The 25,016-nt window shown below is 44.4% G+C and overlaps 1 protein-coding gene across 1 annotated transcript in view; it reads right to left on the bottom strand.

The window, feature by feature from the left end:
* The window catches only part of LOC140191074 (microtubule-associated serine/threonine-protein kinase 1-like), a 127,033-nt gene extending 108,759 nt beyond the window's left edge, over positions 1 to 18,274 (bottom strand). The window contains exons 1-5 of the mRNA XM_072248149.1: positions 18,166 to 18,274; positions 14,305 to 14,380; positions 6,274 to 6,294; positions 4,379 to 4,457; positions 2,661 to 2,821 (exon numbers count right to left, since the gene is read on the bottom strand). Of these exons, the coding sequence (XP_072104250.1) occupies positions 2,661 to 2,821; positions 4,379 to 4,457; positions 6,274 to 6,294; positions 14,305 to 14,380; positions 18,166 to 18,274 (446 nt within the window). The remainder of the gene's footprint in view (positions 1 to 2,660; positions 2,822 to 4,378; positions 4,458 to 6,273; positions 6,295 to 14,304; positions 14,381 to 18,165) is intronic.
* Positions 18,275 to 25,016: the final 6,742 nt, after the last annotated feature.

Raw genomic sequence — 25,016 nt, 5'->3', positions numbered from 1 at the left:
TGTGGGGATGGAACTGGACTCTCTGACGGTGGTGTCTGAAAAGAGGATGCCGTCCAAGTTGCATGCCATCTTGGACAATGTCTCCCATCCACTACATAATGTACTGGTTGGGCACAGGAGTACATTCAGCCAGAGACTCATTCCACTGAGATACAACACAGAGCGTCATAGGAAGTCATTCCTGCCTGTGGCCATCAAACTTTACAACTCCCCCCTTGGAGGGTCAGACACCCTGAGCCAATAGGCTGGTCCTGGACTTATTTCCTGGCATAATTTACATATTACTATTTAGCTATTTATGGTTTTATTACTATTTAATTATTTATGGTGCAACTGTAATGAAAACCAATTTCCCCTGGGATCAATAAAGTATGACTATGAGGAACTTCTTTAGCCAGAGCATGGTGAAACCCTGGAATTCATTGTCACAGTTCTCTGTGGAGGCCAAGTCATTGGGTATACTTAAGGTGGAGGTTGATAGGTTCTTCATTAGCAAGGGTATCAAAGGTTACGAGGAGAAGATGGGAGAATGGAGTTGAGAGGGATAATAATTCTGTTCCTACATCTTGTGGTCCTAGCCCTCTTTCCCTGCTGTTCTTCAGTATGTTAGTCTATTGAGGCAAATTGACATCCCTATCACAGGAGCACAAGGCCAACGTTACCACGGCAGCTTATCTTTAAGGATCTAACGGAGTTTGCGGGTCCATGAACCGGCTGCATGTTTTCTCACAATGAATAACTACATCTCAAAGCTAATCAGTTGGAAGGCGCTGTGGTCATACAAGATTCCACTTTATGATTCTGGTCCGACTCATATCCTCACTGATCCTAACAGCCCTCCACATCAGGGCTTCCCAACCTTTTTTATGCCAAGGGACCAATACCATTAATCAAGGGGTTCGTGGACCCCAGGCTGGGAACTCCACCAACCTTTGCAGATGACACAGACGTAGGTAGAGTTATGTATTGTGTAGAGGGCTGTTGCAGGTTGCAATGGGACACTCACAGGATACAGTGCTAGGTTGAGAAATAGCAGCCAGTTCAACCCAGAAAGGCGTGAAGTGATTCATTCTGAAAGGCCAAATTTGAAGGCAGACTACAGGGTTAATTTTCGGATCATTGGCAGTGCAGAGGAACAAAGGGATCTTGCGATCCATTGTCCATACATCCCTCAAAGTTGCCGTGCAAGTTGATGGGGTTGCTAAGCAGTTGCATGGTGTGTTGGGTTTCATTGGTCAGGGAATTGAGTTCAAGAACCTAGCGATAATGTTGCAGCATGAATTAGAGAGCATGGCTTGTGAAGAAAGGATGAATGATCTAGGTTTTCTGTCTTTGGGGCAAAGGAGGCTGAGATGTGACTTGATAGAGGAGTACAAGATGATAAGAGGCATAATAGTGTGGACTGCCAGGGACTTTTTCCAAGGGAGGAAATTGCTCATACAAGGGGGCAAAATTTCAAAGTGATTGGATGAAAGTATGGAGAATAGCAGAGGTAAATCCTTTACACAGAGAGTGTGGATGCGTGGCATGCCCTGTCAGGACTGATGGTAGAGGCAGATATGTTAGGGGCACTTAGGAAGCTCTTAGATAGGCACATGGACGTCATAAAATGGAGGATTACATAGGTGAGACTGGTTAGATTGATCTTAGAGTAGATTGAACGTTCAGAGCTACGTCGTGGGCCAAAGGGCCTGTGGTGTGCCGTAGTTTTCCATCCTCTATGAAATCAGCGAGAGAAGTTTCACGTATTTGATTCAGTTGTGCCTCTTTGATAAATTTATAGAGTGTAACAGCACAGCTGATGGCCATTTGGCCCTTTGTGGCCATGCCAACTTCCTACCAGAAAAACATCACCAGATCATTAGGACAGCGGTCCCCAACCACTGGGCCGCGGACCGGTACCGGGTCGCAAAGCATGTGCTACCGGGCCTCAAGGAAACAATACGAGTTAGCTGCACCTTTCCTCATTCCCTGTCATGCACTGTTGAACTTGAACATAGGGTTGCCAACTGTCCAGTATTTGCCGGGACATCCCATATGTTGGGCTAAATTGGTTTGTCCCATATGGGACCGCCCTTGTCCCGTATTTCCCCTGCTAAGGTAGAGCGTTCCTATGAAACCTTTCGTGTCGAAATGGCATAAAGCGAAGAAGCCATTACCATTAATTTGTATGGGAAAAATTTTTGAGCATTCCCAGACCCAAAAAATAACTTACCAAATAACACAAAAAACTGAAAATAACACTAACTAGTAAAAGCAGGAATATGATAAATACACAGCCTATATGAAGTAGAAATAATGTATGTACAGTACAGTCAGGAAGATTAAGCCAAAACCAATTTGTGGAAAAAAAAATCAGCATGTACGCACATGCGGGCACAGGTGTCCGCGCAAGGCTTCATGGTCATGGTAGTCTTTCCTGGAGTGTCCCGGGATTTGACTGCTAATTTTGTCCCTTATTTGGGAGTGAGAAAGTTGGCAACCCTAACTGCAAAAGACATGTTGAGGTGAGTTTAACCCCACTTGAACACACCCCGCTCCACCCCCCCATCGGCTGGTCCGCAAGAATATTGTCAATATTAAACCAGTCCGCAGTGCGATAAAGGTTGGGGACCTCTGCATTAGGAAAATGGCACAGCCGCAGCTGGGGAAGTGCTGACCTGAGGCTCCGGGAGCGCGGGCGAACAGCCGGTGAGCGGCGCCCCCCATCGTCATCGGTGATGCTCTCTGTGCTCCCAAAATGCTTGGACAGGAAGTGCAGCTCATCCACCGTGGGCTGGAAGGGTAACTGGTGGAGCTTCTCCTGCGATGAGCACGAAGACTGCGAGGTTTCAAAGTGAAAGAAGGTCTGAGTGAGAGGGGATAAACTGAGCCCCAGCATCCAGAAATCAGTATGAATCAGCTCCCTTCTCTCCCCACATTTGATGGTGCCCAATATGGCCACCGGAACCATCGTCCACTACCCTCCATTTTGGAGCTTCTGGATTCACGCTTCGCCGCTCCCTCCTCCCCAACCTGGCCAATAGAGGAAGGAAGGAGGAAACTATTGAAGTTCTTCCTCAAATTCTCCATGTACCTCAGTCCCAAATTCCCTACTCCCAATTGGAGCACCAAAGGCCTCCTGAAGCTAGCCCAGTGTAATCCAGCAGCCCCCACGGTTCTCTTCCCTCTTCCATGGAGAACAACTACCAGTTTCTCTACCTTAAACTTGCCCCCAATGTCCTACATCCATAGCCACATTCTGGAGTATCAGCTCTCTACCTTTTTTAGCTCACTCTCATCGTCCTTACGCATTGGAACTAGAACTAGACATGTAATTGAATTTAACCAATCCTGAAAGCCCCAAATGCTCCCACAACTCTCACCTGGGTCCTTTAGGTTGGCTTCCCCCACCACCATAAGTGATTCCTAATCCTCACTCACTGAGGGGTATAGGCAGGGCAGATGCAAGCAGGCCTTTTTCCATTGAGATTGGATGAGACTACAACTTGGTGTCATGGGTTAAGGGTGAAAGGTGAAATGCTTAAGGGAAACCTGAGGGAGAACTTCTTCACTGCAAGTGTGGAAGTGGTGGACGTGGATCTGATTTCAACACTTAAGGGAAATTTGGATAGTTACATGGATGTCCAGGTTATGCAGGGCTATGGCTCAGGGGTAGGCCGATGGAACTAGGCAGAATAATAGCTCGGCATGGACTATATGGGTCAAAGCGCCTGCTTCTGTGCGGTGCTGTTCTATGACTCTGTTTCAGCCTCATCATCAGCTCAACCATAAGTTACCTTCAGGCTAATTCAGCCTTTCCTCATCTCACCCTTCAACTGCTTCCGGCCACTCAACGGGTCACTGCAGCCAGGTAAAGGATCCCCATGAGAAATACATGGAGACATCTCATGAAGTTAATACTTTTCCTCAGTGTCCCATCTAAACTCTTTCCTTTTCTCCATGCACTCATGTTATAGACATCCCCGCCAGGGTAAATAGATTTTTACTATCCACCCAGTCCAAGCCCCTCATTGTACTGTAAACCTGTCTTCTGTAATGGACTCCTTCTCCACTGGAAGAAGATCAATATCCTTGCTGGGAAGTAGTTTGTTCATGCAGTTACAGAGGCTTTAAACTAACGTGGCAGAGGGTGACCATGTGGCTCAGCCCCACCCCTCTGGCTAAATTATCTAGATCCCTCCCTAGATGCACAAGCAAGCTTCCCTACAAGGATACTTATCCCATTCTTGTTCAGGTGCAGTAGATTCTGTCTGTTGATGAAATTAGAAATGAAGGCCTTAAGTTCTGTGGTCCACACCACAGAGAACATCCCATTGATTCTTAATGCATGCTTTTTTAAACGTTCAGTGGTGAAAGTGAAAGAGGTAGCACATACAGACACAGTGGAACTGGGAGTGTTGGTACCATAGCCCGAGGACGGCAGGGAGGCAAGGGACCATCGGCGCCCATCTGCCCTGAGAACACAAAAGGAAACATTTCAGACAATGGTGTGCATATCCATTTTAGTTTGAAAGTAACAATGGCCCTTAACCCCTTTAGCTGCTAAACTATGTTGATGATCATCCAATCACCTCTCAAGCTAAATTTTCAGGAACCAATAAATTCAGCAGCAGAGGGTGTTAGACATTTGAACTTCCATTTTGATTCCTTGTTCAGCTTGGGATGGTTCCGATTTCTCTTCTCAAGCCAGAAATGGTGTTGGGGCAGGGGAAAGTCATTTTTGACCTGAAACTCTTCAAATACAAATTGTTTCTTTGTAGCTGTTGGGAAGGTAGTGAAAGAAAGAAGTCTAGAATGATATGGGGAAGTTTCAGGTTTTCAAGATCACCTTGGGATGAGAGAAGGTATATTCACTGTATCTTGAATAATAAACAGCTTCTGAGAGAAACAACACTATTAGGCTGTGGGCCAACAGCATTGAAGTAGGATTGATCTAAAATTAATTTGAGACACCCTCCTCCACCAGGGTAAACAGATTCTTACTATCTACCCTATGTATCCCCCTGATTTTATGGTAAATCTATCTTCTGTATTAGATTTCTTCTCCACTTCAAGGGGATCAATATCCTTGCAGGGAAGTTTGCTACTGCAGTTAGAATGCTTCAAAATAATTTGGTAGAAGGGTGACCCTGTGGCTCACCCCTCCCCACTCCTGCTAAATTAGATTAAACCCTCCTGAGATGTATTAGATTTGCTGAACAGTTACTGTATATGGTCCTCTAGTGCTTGTAATTTTTTTCAAGTAATTAGCTTCAAATTTAAAACGATTTAAATATTAATGAACTAAACAGTAATGGTTTATTCGAATGTCATAAGTAACCCTCAGAACACAGTTGTTAAGGAAGGAGAAATAAGTAAATAATTTGATTTATATCCCATGTTGGAATGGGTTTAGCTAAGCATTTGGAAGACACCGCCTTAAAAAAAAAGCAGAGTTAGTTTCATGGGATAAGGATTCCTCTGAATACTGTCTCTGATTTATCTCCCGTCCATTTCCTTATGGGTCAATTGTAACAGAGCATGTTCTGTGACTTCACTGGGAATGAAAGGCTCTTCACAAAGACCTTTGAAGAACCAGTTCGCACAGCGAGGGTAGAGGAATCCTTAACCTTTTGCAAATATTGCTCAACATTGGAGTAAAAACCAAGTCAGCAACACAACCCAGGCACTGTAGAAACAACTCATGGGTTCCAATGGTGATGAAGTTCCACCTCTCACTCTCACCCTCCTAGCCTCACTCTTTTCCAACCCTCTTCCTCTTCCCACTGATGTTGGCTGACCTGCAGATTGATTCCAAGTTTCACTATCACATCCAATACCCTAACCAACACTTAACCACTTATTACAAGGATCTCAGTGAATTTTTTTTTTTTTTGGAGGGCATGGGGGGGGGGGGCGGTGGTTTGTTGAGCAGAAATTAGCCACTGTGTTCGCTACATTCCAGCAATGACTTCCCTGCAGAAATCCCTGGCTGGCTGTCCCAGACACAGTACAAAATTAAAGTAATTCATTATTTATTGGTGCTAGGCTGTAGATTTGTGCTGGTTTAGTTGCAGTTTGGTTAGTCTCAGAAGCACATTGAGGATTAACATGCATCTCACACACACACGCACACACACACTCACACACATAGATATAGAAGAGAAAAGAACTTAAGGGAGGCCTAGTCACATGACACCACCACGTGTTCCAAGATGGCAGCCATCTTGAAGCAAAGGCAAACCTGAGCATAGGATCAGGCCTAAAACACCCGGCACAGAGAAGAGTTACCTGTCACTGCGATGACCATGGCTGTAAGGGAAAAAAAAGGTTACAGCAACAACTGGTTGAGAAATATCAATGACACCCCAAATAATACGGGCTAGATTCTACACCACAGTTGACCCTCAATTGGTTTAATGCAAAGATTCAATGGAGCATCAGAACACAAATTAAAACAAAGCATAGACTCAACCAGATGGAGCTCTTCTTTAATATTAATGCATTGGGACATGTGCATGGGAGGAAGAATCATGCAGTTGTTATTGCTTCATTTCTGTCCAGACTCGGTAACGCAGAGGTGCAGACACCAATTGAGATTTGAGTCCTGCAGTGACTCATCTGCACCCGCGTTCGGAAATCACACATGCAGAACCTTTGATCGAGTTAAGGGATTAAAGGCTTGCTTTATGTGTCACATGCACGTCGAAACGTCCTGTGAAACGTGTCATTTACTGAAACGACCAACACAATCTGAGGACGTGCTGGGGGCAGCCTGCAAGTGTCACCATGTTTCCAGCGCCACTACTTATCAACCCTGACCTGTAGGTCTTTTCGAAATGTTGGTGGGGTGGGGGGGGGGGGGTGGAAACCAGATTGTGGGAGGACACCCACGGGCAGAACGTACAAAATTTTTACAGGCAGCAGCTGGATTTGAACCTCGATCCTCTGATTGCCTGCACTGTAACAGCGTTACACTAGGCGCTACGCCGCCATGCTGACCCAGGAGGAAGAACATTGTCTGTGATAACCAGCTTCCTCACACAGATGCATGCACGGCAGCAGAAAGGACTTTGGAGAAGTTGGTAGAGCAGAGAGGTGTGAGAGAGGATACTGTGGGTGGAGGTGGGAAGCAGTTAGCCACACGCATCTCTCCTTAGGTCAAATTTAAATCAAGCTGGTAGAATTCCACTAAAGAAGACTGTGCAGACTCGAGCACAAAATCCAGGCTGACGCATCTGAAGCACAGCGATGTTAACCTGACTTCCTCTTTCAAGTGGATCTGATAGACCCCAGGGGGTCTTGACCTGAAAAGTCAACCTGCCTCCACAGATGCTGACCGACTCCCCAGCATCTTGTGGTTTTAATCCAGATTACAGCATCTGCAATCTCTTGTGTCTCCAAAGGGCAGCATACATTTGTATACCGTTCCTTTTCATTGAAACTCCTCAAGGGTTGTTTAGACAATTTGCTCTCTTCTGCACTACTTATTTAATTTAATATTTTATATACACTTCTTTTTGCAATATAAGGGTTTTATTTTACTATTATTATTATGTGTTGCAATGTACTGCTGCCCCCAAAACACCAGATTTCATGACATATGCCAGTGATATTAAACCTGAGTCGGATATGTAGGAAAACTGGAGACCTTTTCCAAGAGCAACTGTTGAAATGCACGAAATGCAGCAAGTTCCGAGAAACAGCCCTGCAATCTTGTGAAAAGCAGGTCCCAGCCGTTATTCCTCTCAACAATGAAGTCAGATTTGTTTACAGAGTTATTATCACATTGCTGTTTGTGGGATGCTGTCCAAGTTGCATGCCATCTTGGACAATGTCTCCCATCCACTACATAATGTACTGGTTGGGCACAGGAGTATGTTCAGCCAGAGACTCATTCCACCGAGATGCAACACAGAGTGTCGTAGGAAGTCATTCCTGCCTGTGGCCATCAAACTTTACAACTCCTCCCTTGGCGGGTCAAACACCCTGAGCCAATAGGCTGGTCCTGGACTTAATTCCTGGCATAATTTACATATTACTATTTAATTATTTATGGTTTTATTACTATTGAATTACTTATGGTGCAACCAAACCAATTTCCCTCGGGATCAATAAAGTAAGACTATGACTATTGCAAAACACAACTTGGTTGCCATGTTAAATTGGAACAAAGGAAACACTTCAAAAGTACCTCACTGTTATGGTGTAGGAGGTTGGAAGAGGCAGCGTAGAAATAGAACAAATAATCTGCTGGAGGAAGTCAGTAGGTCAAGCAGCATCTATAAGAGGAACGGGACTGACAATGTTTCAGCTCAACTTGAAACGTTAACAATTCCCTTCATCCCACAGATACTCCTGGGCCTGCTGAGTTCTTCCAACAGATTGTGTATTGCTCCAGATGCCAGCATCTTAAAGAGGTTTTTTTTTAAAAGATTAGCTTCATTTGTCACATGTACATTGAAATGTACAGAGAAATGCGTTGTTTGCGTCACCGTTCATGACATGCTGGGGTAGGGCAGCTTGCAAGTGTCACCACGCCTCCGGCGCCCATGTAGAAAGCCCATATCTCACTAGTTCTAGCCATACATTTTTGGAATGTGGAGCGAAACCAGAGCACCAGGAGGTACCTATAGGGTCATGTGGGGCAGTGGGGGTGGTGGGGGGAATGTATAAACTCCCTGCAGACAGTGGTGGGAATAGATCTCTGATTGGTGATCCCTGGTGTTGTAAAGTGGTCGCTATCATGCCACCCCCGTTATGCTAGAATTCCCTCCCCAGTCTCTTGTGTTTCCAGGCTAGAAATGCAAGCCTCATTTTTCTTTTCTTGACAATCACTGAAGTGTTAAAACACTAAATTTAGCTGAATGATTAAACCCCGCCGTTCAGTCTCACCTCTGCTGCACTCAGCCACACCACCCTCACATTTCAGTCACTCATTCACACTTACTCTCCCCCCTACAAACACGGTACAACCTGTTCGCAAGTACCATTATATACACATCTCCACTCACAAGGATCAATCTGTTAACTGCTACGAGTAACACACACAAAATGCCGGAGGGATTCAACAGGCCGGGCAGCATCTATGGAAAAGAGTAAACAGTCGATGTTTTGGGCCGAGGCCCTTTTTCAGGACTGGAAAGGAAGTGGGGATGTCAGAGTAGGAAGGAGGGAGGAGGAGAGGAAGAAGTAGAAGGTGATAGGTGAGAGAGGGAGGGGTGAAGTAAAGAGCTGGGAAGTTGAATGGTGAAAGAGCTAAAGGGCTGGAGAAGGGGGGAATCTGATAGAAAGGGAGAGAAGACCGTGGAAGAAAGGGAAGTGGGAGGAGCACTAGAGGGAGCTGATGCGCAGGTGGGGAGATAAGATGATAGAAGGAAACAGGAATGGGGAATGGTGAAGTGCGGGGGGGGAGGCAATTACCAGATGTTTGAGAAACTGACGTTCATATCATCAGGTTGGAAGCTACTCAGATGGAATATGAGGTGTTGCTCCTCCAATCTAAGTGTGGCCTCATCGCGGCAGTAGAGGAGGCCATGGGCTGACATGTTGGAATGGGAGTGGGAAGTAGAATTGAAATGACGGGTATTAGTTTAGTAGCAAGCCCTTTGCCTCACTTACATATTTCCCAATCACACATTAATATAATTCCAGTGCCCTAGTTATTCATTGTTATCTTGGGGTGGCACAGCGGAGGTGCTGCTGCCCCATACTCCGAGTCCTGGGTTCGATCCTGACCTTGGGTGTTGCACTCCCTCTCTCTCTCTCTCTCTCTCCCCCCGTGAGGTGTGTGCTTCATCCAGATGTTCCCGCTTCCACCTGGAGTTTGGGAGGTTAATTAGCCACTGATAATTGCCCCTACTGTGCAGGTGAATGGGACAGCCCGAGGAAGGTCAATGAGAATGAAAAATTGGATCACTGTAGCATTCGTCTAAATGGGTGATCAGTGAACAGCACAGACACAGTGGGCCAAATGGCCTGTTTCTGCGCTGTACAGCTCTGTGCAAAAGTATTAGGCACATACCTATAGAGAGTATGCCCAAGAACTTTACATGGTACTGCATATTGTTCTTTCCAATTACTAAATAACACTTTCAGTACGCTGAATGAACTCAGCAGGTCGGGCAGCATCAGTTAGAAATGATGAGCCGACGTTTCGGGCCGGAACCCTTCGTCAGGACTGAAGAATGAAAGATGGGGAAGGGTTTGAAGAATGCTTGTAGCTTCAGTTGAAAGACCAGTAATTTGAAAGACAAAGGGGTGGGGGAGGGGAAGCATCGATGTCATAGCCCTGAAAACAATGGGTAGTAGAAGGAGGAGGCAGAACCATGAGGGAGCTGGGGGAGGGGGTAGAGTGAAATAGGGATAGAGGAAGGGAGGGGGAGGGAATTACCAGAAGCTGGAGAATTCTGTGTTCATACCAAGGGGCTGGAGACTACCTAGACGGTATATGAGGTGTTGCTCCTCCAACCTGAGTTTAGCCTCATCATGGCAGTAGAGGAGGCCATGTATGGACATATATTTATGGATATAGGTCGTATACATACATACATGGACACATCCCATTCAGACTTACTAGTCTTTCAACTGAAGCTACAAGCATTCTTCAAATCCTTCCCCATCTTTCATTCTTCAGTCCTGACGAAGGGTTCCGGCCCGATACGTCAACTCATCGTTTCTGACTGACGCTGCCCGACCTGCTGAGTTCATCCAGCGTACTGAAAGTGTTGCTTTGATCACAGCATCTGCAGATTATTTTGTGTTTACTAAGTAACACAATACTACCAAGTTAACACAAAGCCAAGTACTCTTACTTCTGTTTCCCAACCACCTTCCTATTTTAACCAATATACAATACTGTGCAAAAGTCTTAGGCACCCTTGCTATATACATGTGCCTGAGATCTTTGTACAGTACTGTATTTCTCTAGAACTCTATGAACATGAATCAGAGTTGGACAGTAAGAAAAAAATGTTCCCTGGCATACTGAGCCTGCACTGTCGATTAAGCTCTCATTAACACTAATCCTAAATTAATCCCCATTTTTCATTCTCTCCGTATTTAACCACTCAGATACACAGTTGGAGCAATTTACATAAATCTACCAACCTATACATGGGAGACGAGTGGAATCTAGACCTCCCAAAGGAAGCCCAGACTTGGAGTGAGTGTGGACTGAAATCATGAGATAACAAGCTTAGTGTCAGAGTCATTGTGATAACTCTAAGTTTTGAAGAAGAATTTTGCTAACCTCTCCAAAAGCAATCACCACAGATCAGTGGACAACTTGCATTTTTGCAAACCTCAGTAAGAAGCAGCAATCAAAAGCACACCTTTGTCCCCCTCCCCACGACCTCCTCCACCTCCAACCCCTTGTTTTGATTGGAAAGAATGGGATCAAAGAGATCAGTTGAAAGCACATATAAAAATGGCAAATGCTAGAAATTTGAAATGAAAACAGGGAATGCTAGAAACACTCCCCAATTCAGCCAGTGTTGGTGTAGAAAGAAACAGAGGCAACGTTTCAGGCTGAGGTTTTAAAATTCTTATCCTTGAGCTTACTCAGTACTTTTCTCCTGTTGTGCAACCCTCCAGATATGTGCAGCTATGGCCTCCTGCTATCTCCAAATGGAACTGTCGCAATTAGCCTTCAGCTACAAACTACCTGTTCTGGGATTTCATCACCTCGCATTTACTTTAAATGTCAAAACAGTACATCTGCAACCAAACTGTATGCTGCCCCAGTGTTACCTCATGCGGCTCGGTTTCAAATTTCAGACTTTAAAATTCGTTTCAGTCTGGATAAAGTGTCTTTGACTCGAAACGTTGCTTCTGTCCCTCTCTCCAGAGATACTGCCTGACACACTGAGTTTTTCCAGCAGTTTCTGTTTCTATTCTATTACGTATGCGCAGAGCAAGAACAACAACTGAGCAATAGGGTTAATCATTTTTGCTGAACCACGTTAGCCATGGTACACGCTGGGTAGGAGCAATGAATCAGGTCAACTGAGACGAAAACATGCTGAAAAGTCCATGTGAAAGGGAGAGCTTTCCGCGCGGAGGAGGTCCAATCAATTCGAGATTCAAGATTCAAAAAAACTTTGTCATTCTAACCGTACATCAGCTCTGCAGGGCAGAATGAGACAGCGTTTCCCAGGAGCAGTGCAATCATAACATAACAAACACAACACTAAATAATAAACATAACAATAAATAGTAAAACACAACAGCCACATGTCAGTTAAAATCAAGTTATAAGTGTCCAGTGCAAGTTAAAAGAGTCCAAAGCAGAGTCAGGTAGAGCAGCTATTTAGCAGTCTGACCGCCTGTGGGAGGAAGCTGTTTAGTAGCCTTGTGGTTTTAGTTTTGATGCCCCTGTAACGTTTGCCTGATGGCAGAAGAACATGGAGAGGGTGTGAAGGGTCTTTAATGATGTACCGTGTCTTCTGGAGGCATCGACTCTGAAAGAGGTCCTGGACAGAAGGTAGGGAGACCCCAATAACCTTCTCTGCTCCCCTAACCACCCTCTGCAAGGATTTTTTGTCGACAGAACTGCAGCTGGAGTACCAGGTTGTGATGCTAAAGGGTAGCACACTCTCAAACACGCCTCTGTAGAATGTAGTTAAGATGTTAGTGGAGAGTGATACTTGTTTAAGCTTCCTCAGAAAGTGCAATCTCTGCTGGGCCCGTTTCACAATCCCAGTGATGTTCCTGGACCAGGTGAGATTGTCCAAGATCTGCACCCCAAGGAACTTGATGTTTTCCACTCTCTCCACTGTGGAGCCGCTGATGCTGAGGGGTGTGTGCTCAGGCTGAGACCGTCTGAAATTGACGATCATCTCCTTGGTTTTGGTGACATTAAGCATCAAGTTGTTACCACTGCACCAGCTCTCTAGGTGTTTGACCTCCTCCCTGCACATTGTTTCATCATTTTTGCTGATGAGCCCCACCACTGTGGTATCATCAGCAAATTTAATGATCAGGTTCTCCTTGAATCTGGCTGCACAGTCATGTGTTAGCAGTGTAAACGGCAACGGGCTAAGCACACAGCCTTGTGGGGATCCAGTGCTCAGTGTGATGGAGTCAGAGATGTTCCTGCCAACACGGACTGACTGTGGTCTCTCTGTCAAGAAATCCAGAATCCAGCGACACATGGCAGTGCTAAGGCCAAGCAGCGACAGTTTCTCCACTAGTCTCTGCGGGATGATGGTATTGAACGCTGAACTGAAATCAGTGTACAGGATTCTGGCATAAGTGTCTTTGTTGTCCAAGTGAGAGAGAACTGTGTGCAGTGTGGTGGATATTGCATCCTCCGTAGAGCGATTCGAACGATAAGCAAATCCAGCGATGAGGAGAGGCTGGCTGTGATATGAGGCTTGACAAGCCGTTCAAAACATTTCATCACTATGGGGGTCAGGGCAACGGGACGGTAATCATTCAGACAGGCTACAACTGATTTCTTTGCTACAGGGGTGATTGTGAGGGTTTTGAAGCATCTGGGGACAATGGCTTGACTGAGGGAGATGTTGAAATTGTTTGTCAGGATGCGATCAATCAACCACATGTGTACTTGTCACATTCTCACAATCAATTCAGTACAGTTCATATTTGTCTCAATTTTTATTTGATTACAATCCCAAGGTTCCCACCCATCAGTCCCACAATCTCTTTGACTCCCTACCATCAGCCAGGAAGTACCGTATCATTAGAACAAGGACTGTTAGGATGGGAAACAGCTTCTTCCCCCAGTCCGTGAGACTACTGAACTCCCTACTACCACCCAGGTCTCATCGTGTATGAAGCGTCGGTAGCGTTATACTGTTAACTTTTTAACTTGTGCCGTAAATGCCCCTAATGCTAAATATAAACGTTCTGTATATATTTTATAATTGATAATTTATTTCTGGTAATATTACTTTGTGTGTTGTGTGTGAGTTATACGTGCTGTGTTGTGCACCTTGATCTGGAGGAACATCGTTTCATTTGGCAGTATATAGGTATATGGAAGAATGACAATGAACTTGACTTTGATCCTATGAGCTGCTTTGGGGCGTTTTACTATATTAATCACACTTGACAAAATGTCTGGTTGCTTGCTGGTCAGAGGAGTGGTTGTGGTTTGAGGTCAAGATCCTTCATCAGTCCTGAAACAGCAACCATGCCTCTTCCTGCACAGATGCTGCCAAACCTTCAGAGTTCCTCCTGTAGTTTGGTTTGTTTTGCAGCTGATCGCAGCAACTGGATTCTTCCGTGTGCCCATGTTTACTGCTGCCCTCTGGACCACACCCAACAGCTGTTCCCTCTAGTCAACAGTAGCCATACCTTCGAGAAGTCACAAATGAGAAGTGAGCCGGAGCATTGGGAGAGAAGTTCCGAGGGCTGTCCAATGGACTGCTGCCTGAATAAGGGAACAAAACACATGACAAGTCAGCTGGGGCTTCCTCACACCGAACACCAAAACAAACTCAGCATCAGTGGACACAGACACAAACTTATCTATTGTTTTCCTCTCTCTACAGATGCTGCCCGACCACAGAGTTGCCACACGTATATCGAAGCATAGAGTGAAATTGGTCTTTTGCGTTAACAACCAACACACAAAAGGATGTGCTGGGGCAGCCTGCAAGTATCACATATAACACTGTGTACGGGACATGAGCAGGACACCCGGATGGTATGTTGTCTCCCAGGTTGTGGGGTCATGGACGTCTTGGGTCGTGTCCACAAAATTTTGGACGGACAGGGAGAGCACCCAGATGTCTTGGTACATATTGGTACCAATGACCAAGAGGTCCTGAAGAGAGAACTTAGAGAGCTGAGAAGGAGGACCTCCAGGGTAGCAATTTCTGCAATGCTACCTGTGAAGGTAGCAACACAATGATTTGGCAGATAAATGCATGGCTGAGCAGCTGGTCCAGGGGGCGGGGCTTCAGGTATTGGGATCATTGGGATCTCTAGGGGAGGTATAACCTGTTCAAGAGGGATGAGGTGCACCTGAACCCGAGGAGGGCCAATATTATCGCGGTCAGGTTTGTTAGAGCTGTTGGGGAGGGTTTAAACTAATTTGGCAGGGGGTTTGAAACCAGAGTGAAAGGGCTCAGAAGAGGACAGATGATAAAAAAACAAAGTTAGTGTGCAATCAGACTGTCAGGAAGGGCAGGCAGATGACAGGACAAAATTGCAGCCAGCAGGGTGAGTATCACTGCATTAGGAATGCAGATTCAAAAAGGTTAGCAAATACAGTACTCAAAGTGTTATACCTCAATGCATGAAGTACAAGGAATAAGGTGGATGATCCTGGTGCACTATTACAGATTGTCAGATCCGATGTTGTGGCCATCACTGAATCATGGCTGAAGGATGGTTGTGGTTGGGAGCTGAATGTCCAAGGTTACATGTTGTATTAAAGGAATAGGAAAATAAGCAGAGAGGGAGGCGTGATTCTGCTGCTAAAGAATGGCATCAAATCAGTAGAAAGATGCGAAATAGGAATGGAAGATGTTGAATCCTTGTGGGTTGAGTTAAGAAGCTACAAGGGTAAAAGTACCCTGATGGCTGTTATCTACAGGCCTCCCAGCAACAGCTAGGATGTGGACCACAGACTACAATGGGAAATAGAAAAGGTGTGTCAAAAGGGCAATGTTATGATAGATTTGGGAGAATTTAACATGCAGGTTGAATGGGAAAATCAGATTGGTAATGGACCTCAAGAGAGTGAATTTGATGAATGCCTACGAGTTGGCTTTTTAGAGCAGTTTGTCGTTTAGCCTACTAGGGGATCAGCTATACTGGATTAGGTGTTATGTAATGAACCAGAGGCAATTAGGGAGCTTAAGGTAAAAGAACACTTGGGAGACAGCGATCACAATATGATTGAATTCAACTTGAAATTTGATACGGAGAAAGTAAAGTCTAACATAGCAGTATTTCAGTGGAGTAAAGGAAATTACAGTGGTATGAAAGAGAAGCTGGCCAAAGTAAATTGGAAGGAGATGCTGGCAAGGATGACAGCAGAGAGCAATGCCGGGAGTTTCTGGGAAAAATGAGGAAGTGCAGAATAGATGTATCATGTACCTAAGGGTACATAAGTCAGCCGGAACAGATGAACAGCACTGCAGAATTCTGAAAGAGATTTTGAAGGCATTAGTAATGATCCTTCAAAAATCATTGGTCTCCGACATGATGCCAGAAGACTGGATAATTCCTAGTGTCACTCCACTCTTTAAAAAAGGAGGAAGGCAGCAGAAAGGAAATTACAGACCAGTCAGCCTGACCTCAGTGGTTGGGAAGATGTTGCAGCCAATTGTAATGGACGAGGTGATGGAGTACTTGGTGACACAGGACAAGATAGGCCAGAGTCAGTAAGGTTTCCTTAAGGGACAATCTTGCCTGATGAACCTGTTGGAATTCTTTGCAGGGATTACAAATAGGATAGATAAAGGGGATGCAGTGGATGTTGTATACTTGGACTTACCGACGGCCTTTGACAAGGTGCCACACATGAGGCTGCTTACCAAGTTAAGGCCCCATGGTATTATAGGAAAGTTACCGGCATGGTTAGAGCATTGGCTGATTGGCAGGAGGCACCAAGTGGGAATAAAATGACCCTTTTCTGGTTGGCTGCCAGTGATTAGTGATGTTCCACAAGGGTCAGTGTTGGGACTGCTTCTTTTTATGCTATATAAATGATTTAGATGATAGAATAGATGGCTTTGTTGCCAAGTGTGCAGATAATACAAAGATTGGTGGAGGGGCAGGTGGTGTTGAGGAAACAGGTAGGATGCAGAAGGACTTAGACGGATTAGGAAAGTGGGCAAGGAAATGGCAAATGAAATACAATGTTGGAAAATGCAAGGTCATGTTCTTTGGTAGTAGAAATAAATGTGCAGATTATTTTCCGAACGGAGAGAAAATCCAAAACTCTGAGATGCAAAGGGACTTGAGAGTCCTTGTGCAGAACACCCTAAAAGTTAACTTTCAGGTTGAGTTGGTGGTGAGGAAGGCAAATGCAATGTTAGCATTCATTTCAAAAGGTCTAGAATACAAGAGCAGGGATGTGATGCTGAGGCTTTATAAGGCACTGGTGAGGCCTCACCTTGAGTATTGTGAACAGTTTTGGACTCCTCATTTAAGAAAAGATGTGCTGGCATTGGAGATGGTTGAGAGGAGGCCCACAAGGATGATTCCAGGAATGAAAGGGCTAACATATGAGGAATGTTTGACAGCTCTGGGTCTGTACTTGCTGGAATTTAGAAGGATGAGAGGGAATCTCATTGAAACCTTTCAAATGTTAAAAGGCCTAGACACAGTTGATGTGGAAAGGATGTTTCCCATGGTGGGAAAGTCTAGGACAAAGAGCACAGCCTCAGGATAGAGCGGTGTCCATTTAAACAAACTTGGACCTGTAAAAATGAGTGTATGTACGCACTTTGGACATCTGAATGCAGTAATATTATGGAAGCACATTCATACATAAGCCGAGCATTCATAACCTCAGGATTGCCTGTAATTTCACAGTTACCGTCACTGACAATAGCTTACTTTTGGTATATATATTTAATTAACTGAATTTAAAATTGCTAGTTGCCATGGTAGTTGACTCAGGAAGCTAACTTAGTAATCTTACCACTCTAATTCTGTGACATCCAGATGATTAGTTTTTGATGGCCAACAACTCTATTTGGAACCAGGGTCACCTGAAGTATCTGTGACTGCAGGAAAAGCGTGGGGCGGGAAGGTTATGCCATACTTTCCAGCGCGGTTCTATTTCCACCACTGTCTGTAAAGAGTTTGAATGTTCTCCCCGTGACCATGTGGGTTTCTTCTGGGTGCTCTGGTTCCCTCCCACATTCCATAAGACACTCAGTTAGGGTTAGTGAACTGTGGGCATACTACGTTGTCAGCTGAAGTGTAGGGACACTTAACGGACGACCAACACAATCCTCACTGATTTGATTTGACACAAGTGATGCATTTCACTGCAGGTGACAATGAAAGCGAATCTTTCACCTTCCTTTTCACTTAGTCATAGTGTCATCCAACACAGAAATGGGCCATTCAGCCCAACAGACCAAGGCTCGCACCCAGTTGCCATCATTTGGTCCCTATCCCTCTAAGCCTTTCCTATCCAGTGGTATTATTCTCAGTGGCCAAGGACAAAAGCCAAGGAACCTGATGCCTTACCTAGGTGCCCAGGGAGTGGCGAATGAGGCCGTGGAAGGGTTGGTGATGTGCTGGTCAGAATCAAGCTTTTCCTGTTGCTGGTTCGACAACTGTAGAGAACAACAAACATAAAAGAGATTCAGAACCATTAATGTCAGCATACAGATAAACATCTTCAGAGCCATTGGCTGAGTTCATTATCAATACAGAAATATCAAAAACAGCGGCAAGAGTAGGCCATTTGCCCCTTCACGCCTGTTCTGCCACTTATTAGGATTGTGACTCACCATCTAAGTTCCATTGCTCTTCCTGCTTTCCTTTTCTGCCTTGATCTCTCCCAGTCTTAAGCACTATACCTAACTCATTTTATTAGGTACACCTGTTAACCTGCTTGTTAATGCAAATATCTAGTCAGCCAATCATGTGGCAACAACTCAACACACACAAATAAAAGCAAGCAAACATGGACTAGAGGTTCAGTTGTTGTTCAGACAAGATGTCAGAATGGGGAAGAAATATGATCTAAGTTTCTTTGACTGTAGAATGATTGCTGGTGCCAGATGGGGTGGTTTGAGTATCAGAGAAAATATGATCTCCAGGGATTTTCGCACACAACAGTCTCCAGAATTTACAGAGAATGGTGCGAAAAGCAAAAAAAAAAATCCAGTGAGTGGCAGTTCTGTGAGTAAAAACTCCTTGTTAACGAGAGAGGTCAGAGGAGAATGGCCAGACTGGTTCATGCTGTCAGGATGGCGACAGTAACTCAAATGACCATACATTATAACAGTGGCATGCAGAAGAGCATCTGTGAATGCATAATATGTTGGACTTTGAAGCGGATGGGTTACAAGCACAGAAGACCATGAACTTACACTCAGTGGCCGCTTCATTAGGTACAGGAGGCGTCTAATAATAAGCACCACTGCTATCAGATTTTAAAACCAATCACTTTTTTCACATCCCCTTCCCGGCAGTGACACGTTCTCAGACTCCCTGGATTATCTCATTATTGTCACTTCAGCATTTCTTTTTGCAGTGATTCGGAGTACTCCACAGTCTTTGCGTCTTTCTGCTGTTCTGCAGTCATTGACATTCCCATGTACATTGACCTCCACCGTGAGCTTTATTCAAGCAAGGAATTTTACTGCACTCTGGCGTATTTGACAATGAAGTAATCTGAGTCTGGCTTCCGATGCTTTCTGTGATAGAGAGTTCCACTGGTCCCCTCGCCACTCTCAGGGAGGAGATTCTCCCCTTCTCATCTCGCATAGTTTACTCCCTTTTGCTTGCCCTGGTCTTCCCTGTAACCAGGGTCAGCCTTTCTGCATCTGCCCTATTCAGCCCTGCTAGTACTTGTAGGTTTTTGTGAAATCCATTCTTGGTCTAATTCTGATGACTGTAATCTTCATCGATTCATTCTCTTTCATATATTAGTTCTGTCAAACCAGGAAACAGTCCAGTGAAGCTTCACTAGATTTCCTGCACAGCATGTATCTGAGAAATTATCTTCCTCAGATAGGGAGACCAAAACTTCACTGAATACTCAAGATGTGGTCTTATGAAGATTCTGTATGCTGCAATAAGACATTCCCTTGTTTCTCAATTTGAAGGCCAACAAACTATTCACCTTCTGAACTACATGATACATATGCATGTTTACCTTTAGCCGCTGGTGAATGGGGTTCTCCCTTTCCCAATCTGTCATTGCTCAGATAATAATACAGTATTCCTTAAGCAAAGAACAAACCACTGGAGGAGCTCAGAGGGTCATGTAGCAACAGTGCAGGCAAAGGGATGGTCAGTGTTTCAGACCAAGACACTGCACTGTGTCCAATTTGTTACTTATAGATTCCAGCATCTGCAGTCTCCAGTCTTCAATAATTTGCCTTCAAGCTTTTGGTACCAACTTGGATAACATCATTTTTTTCCCTATTCTGCCACATAGTTGTCTTCTTTTTCAACCTGTCAAAATCACATTGGAGCTTTTCTGCATTCTCCTCACACTCCACCAGCGCTATACCTGCAAACTCAGAAATCTATCTTTTCATTCTTTTGTGTGAGCTCAATTTATTTTGGGAATCACTGGGATACCGGCATCTGATCCCTGCTATACCTCACCAATTATCCTCCACCAGCTGGATAAACAGCAATGTCCTGGTGAAAGGTCTCAGCCTGAAAGGTCAACTGTTTATTTCTCTCCATAGAAGTTGCCTGACCTGCTGAATTCCACCAGCATTTTATGTTTGTTCCTCTGGATTTCCAGGGTCTTCAGAATGTCGTGTTTGTGAAACACTGGTGTCTACTCTTCTTCCTGACTGCTATCTAGTTCGCACCAATGTCTCCACCTTCTCCATAGTTCTATGTACTTAAGTTTGTACACTAACGGACCTTACTGAAAGCCTTCTGAAAGTCCATAGACCATGCACATTGGTTTTCCTCTATTACATCCTCAAAAGTAGTTCCAATAGATATGTGACACTTGATTTCCCTCTCAGAAATCCATGCTGATTTTGTCCAATCCTGTCCCCGTTTTCGTCACACTCCACTCCTTTACATTTTACAATGGACTGCAGCATTTTCCCAATGGATCTAAAATTCCCTGTTTATTAATTCTCCCCCCACCCCATTTTTAAATAGTGGGTGAATGAGCTACTCTCACAACCCTTTCACTTACTTAAGTTCTCTGGGATGTAAATTATTTGTCCCAGGGGACCTACCAGCCCTCACTCTCCTGAACTTTCCAACCTCACTTCCCAACTAATATTAATTTCATTCAGCTCCTCTTTTTCAATAAAACTTTATAGAACTCCAATATTTCCCAGAGATTATTTGTGTGACAAAAGCAGGCTGCATTTAATTGGTCCACCAGTCTCTTGTCCCTCGGTATAAATTCTCCTGTTTCTGACTGAGGGGGATAGGAACAAGGTAATCAGCTTCTCAATCCTATCCAGCCATGGCTAATCAACTCTCTCTTGACACCCAGGCATGATAAAAATCTACTGCATAGAGATTCATCCCATTTGCTCTATTATTGCATCAACCCATTATGCTTGACCTCTGAATATTTTGTCATTGAAACCACAGTTCAGATTCTATATTGTGTTCCAACCATCAAAGTTTTCCCATACATCCCACAGCTAGGCATGGGCGGAAGATACAATAGCTTGAGAGTATTTATCTCTAGGCTGTAGGACAGCTTTCATGCCACTGCTATCACACTCTCATACACTAAAAGACGAAGTCTTGATCACCCCCTCTACCTCAGGGTGCCCCTTACTCTTCACTTATCTATCTGAACTGGGTCTTGTCTGAAACTGCAACACCATATTTGCTTTTCATTCACTCTACTACCTCTACGTACCAAAGTAAGGCATAATCTTCCTTCAGTTAGTCCTGACGAAGGGTCTCGGCCTGAAACGTCGACTGTACCTCTTCCTAGAGATGCTGCCTGGCCTGCTGCGTTCACCAGCAACTTTGATGTGTAAGGCATAATCTTTCTGTTTGGCACACAAACAAAAGCTTTTCGCTTTATTTAGGTACATGCAGCAGTGGGATGATTTGAGTTGAGCATGATGTTCTCCCAAGAAGCTCTCCACTGGCAAGTCCTCAGCTGGCTGCAGAGGCCAATCCAAGGTCCACGTATTTAGGGTTGATTCCCTTAATGGAGAACCATATAACCATATAACAATTACAGCACAGAAACAGGCCATCTTGGTCCTTCTAGACCGTGCTGAACTCTTACTCTCACCTAGTCCCACCGACCTGCACTCAGCCCATACCCCTCCATTACTTTCCTGTCCACACAGCTATCCAATTTAACTTTAAACGACAACATCGAAGCTGCCTCAACCACTTCTGCTAGAAGCTCATTCCACACAGCTACCATTCTCTGAGTAAAGAAGTTCCCCCTCATGTTACCCCTAAACTTTTGTCCTTTAACTCTCAACTCATGTCCTCTTGTTTGAATCTCCCCCACTCTCAATGGAAAAAGCCTATCCACGTCAACTTTATCTATCCCCCTCACAATTTTAAACACCTCTATCAAGTCCCCCATCAACCTTCCACGTTCCAAAGAATAAAGACCTAACTTGAATAAAGACCTAACTTGTTCAACCTTTCTCTGTAACTTAGGAGATGAAACCCAGGCAACATTTTAGTAAACCTCCTCTGTACTCTCTCAATTTTATTGACATCTTTCCTATAATCCGGTGACCAGAACTGAACACAATACTCCAAATTTGGCCTTACCAATGCCTTATACAATTTCAAACGTCTGTGCACGTCTTGGTTTAACTTGGGGAGGCTGTTGCACGGGCAGCCACCACACAGTCCTTGACAGATAGGGCACAGGGTGCAGTGGGTGGAATGCAAGATGACTGGGAACCCTTCACTTCTATTCTGATGTGCCATCATCTTTTGCCAGCTTCTGCCAGGTCATGGTTAGATTGCTCCTTGTCTGGAAACTCCCCTTTGATCTTACCACCAGGGGCAGCTCTACCAGGAGCTAAGCACAAGATGTCCAAACCTCAGATGACATTACTTTCGGGATCTCAGGAACGCACAATCTTCTTCACCACAACAAGGTGCCAACCCTCAGAGGAGATTATCCTGAAACAAGCCTCTTAACATCTGCCCTGCCAGTTGCTCTCAAAACCCTGCATCTCAATGAGATCTTTCATTCTGCTAAGCTCCACAGACTCACTATGTTCATCCTCACAAACCAGCCCTCTCATCCCAGGAATCAATCCAGTGAATCTGCATGGCACAGTCACACTGCTCTCCCAGAATAGGGACAAAAGACACAGTAATTAAGGCTGCCTCGTTGGTCAGACAGAGCTGTCGTTTTAATAATATATATCCAAACTCTAAGCCTTTCTCCTTTCATTGAGCCTCAGATAATTATAATCTCAGTCAACACTGCCAAGTACCTTAACAAGACTGTAGACCATTTAAGAGAGCAAACAAGCCTCCCTAGCATGTAGCAAATAATAGCCTCCGCCAGTTTCTCCCTTCAAGGAGACAAATTAATACCTAGCGGATAATGATTATTGCAGTGCTGTGTCGTGAACACCTTTGAGATGGAAGCTTTTATTAAAGAGAATTAACTCAGAAAGCAGCTCATTAAACTTCTGCTGCAGCCCTTCTCAATGCAACGCCAGTTACAAGCCCACCAATCCCTTGCTGCCATTCAAAGAGCATTCACTCGATTTGGCCCCCAAAGCTTGCGTTTATTACATAATGCGGGCGCTAACCCCGAGATGCTTAATTCAGTGCTGCAACAGTAAGGGGCTTTAGCTCATCGGGAAGGGAACTCGCCATTGTCAGAGGGTAGGAAGGTGGACCTTCTGGATGGTGCTCCCAGCAATTGGTAATTTATCTTAATATCGTCATTATCTACCTAAGGTTTCGTTGGCATGCCATCCATACCAATCTTTTTATCGCCTCAGTACATTGAGGTGGTACAAAGGAAAAACAATTACAGAAGGTCGAATAAAGTGTTACAGTTACAGAGAAAGTGCAGTGCAGTTAGATGATAAGGTACAAGGCTATGATGAAGTAGATGGTGAGGTCCAGAATCTTCAGAAGCTAATGTCACTGACACGTGCCGTGAAATTTTGTAGCAGCAGTACAATGCAATACATGATAATATGGGAAAAACCTCTTACAGTAAGAGTGTGTGTATGTATGTATATATATCTATATATAAAATAGTTAATTTAGTGCAAAAGTTAAATAGTAGTGCAAACAGAGAAGTAAAAACATAGTGAGGTAGTGCTCATGGGTTCAATGTCCATTCAGGAATCAGACAGCGGAGGGGAAGATGCTGCTCCTGAATCGTTGAATGTGTTTTTCATCATGAGGGTGATTTTCAACATATAAAAGTTTCAACTGAAAATAGGAAATGCTGAAAATCCTTAGTAGGTTAAGCAGCATGTGCAGAAAGAGAAACAATAAACACTTCAGGTGGTGTTACAATCCCAAAGTGCTAACCATTTCTCTTTCCACAATTACTACTGGGTTTTCCTGCGCTTTCTTTTTTTTTAAAAAAGTATGTCGTGTATCTACAGTTTCTATTGATTTTCATTTAAGCAACATTACAGGAATATTGCCTCCTGGCTGATGGGTAAGACTTTAATTCAGAGTAGATATTTCTACTTTTGCCACAAAACTCTCCTTGCTGAACCAAATGCAATTGACACTGGCTGTAATCATCACCATTTAATTTAGTTTCTGTGAATAAGTGGAGTATTAGGAAGGGGACAGAGAGAAGAGAGTGATAGTGGAAAGGCTGCAGGGGAGAGGGACAATGAAAGGGAAGAAAAGACAGGCAAGCAAGAATGAAGAATGGGGAGGAGGGAAAAGACAAACGGTCATACTTCTACAGCGCATTTTCTGTCCACAGGAAATCCCATTGCACTTTACAGTCAATGTGGATGTAGTTACTGATCGAAATGAAAAATAACAGGAAAATATTAGGACATAGCAAGCTCCCAAAAGCAGCTTTGTGATAATATTCAAACAATTGGCCTATTCCAGTCCTTGTAGGGCGACTAGACACCAAAAACAGCTTCCTCATGTCTTCAGTGAGATTTTACACCTGCTCTGAAAAGGTAGCACTCTGACAGGGCAGTGTTTCTCAACACACCCAATGTACTTGAAGTCTTATTCAAAAACCATGATACTGGAGGAACTCAGGGGGTGAGGAAGCATCTGAGGAGGGAAATGGTCAGCTGATGCTTCAAGTCCAAATCCTTCACTTGGACTGAAAGAGTTGAGAGGAGATAGCCAGAAGAGGGGAGGGGAAGGGTCGTAATAAGAGCTGGCAAGGGACAGGTGGATCCAGGTGAGGAGGCAAGAGTGGAAATAACAAT

This window comes from Mobula birostris, chromosome 32 (genome assembly GCF_030028105.1).
Source record: "Mobula birostris isolate sMobBir1 chromosome 32, sMobBir1.hap1, whole genome shotgun sequence".
Lineage (NCBI taxonomy): Eukaryota > Metazoa > Chordata > Chondrichthyes > Myliobatiformes > Myliobatidae > Mobula > Mobula birostris.
The sequence above is the reverse complement of the archived record's forward strand: the minus strand, read 5'-3'. Positions and strand labels throughout refer to the sequence as shown.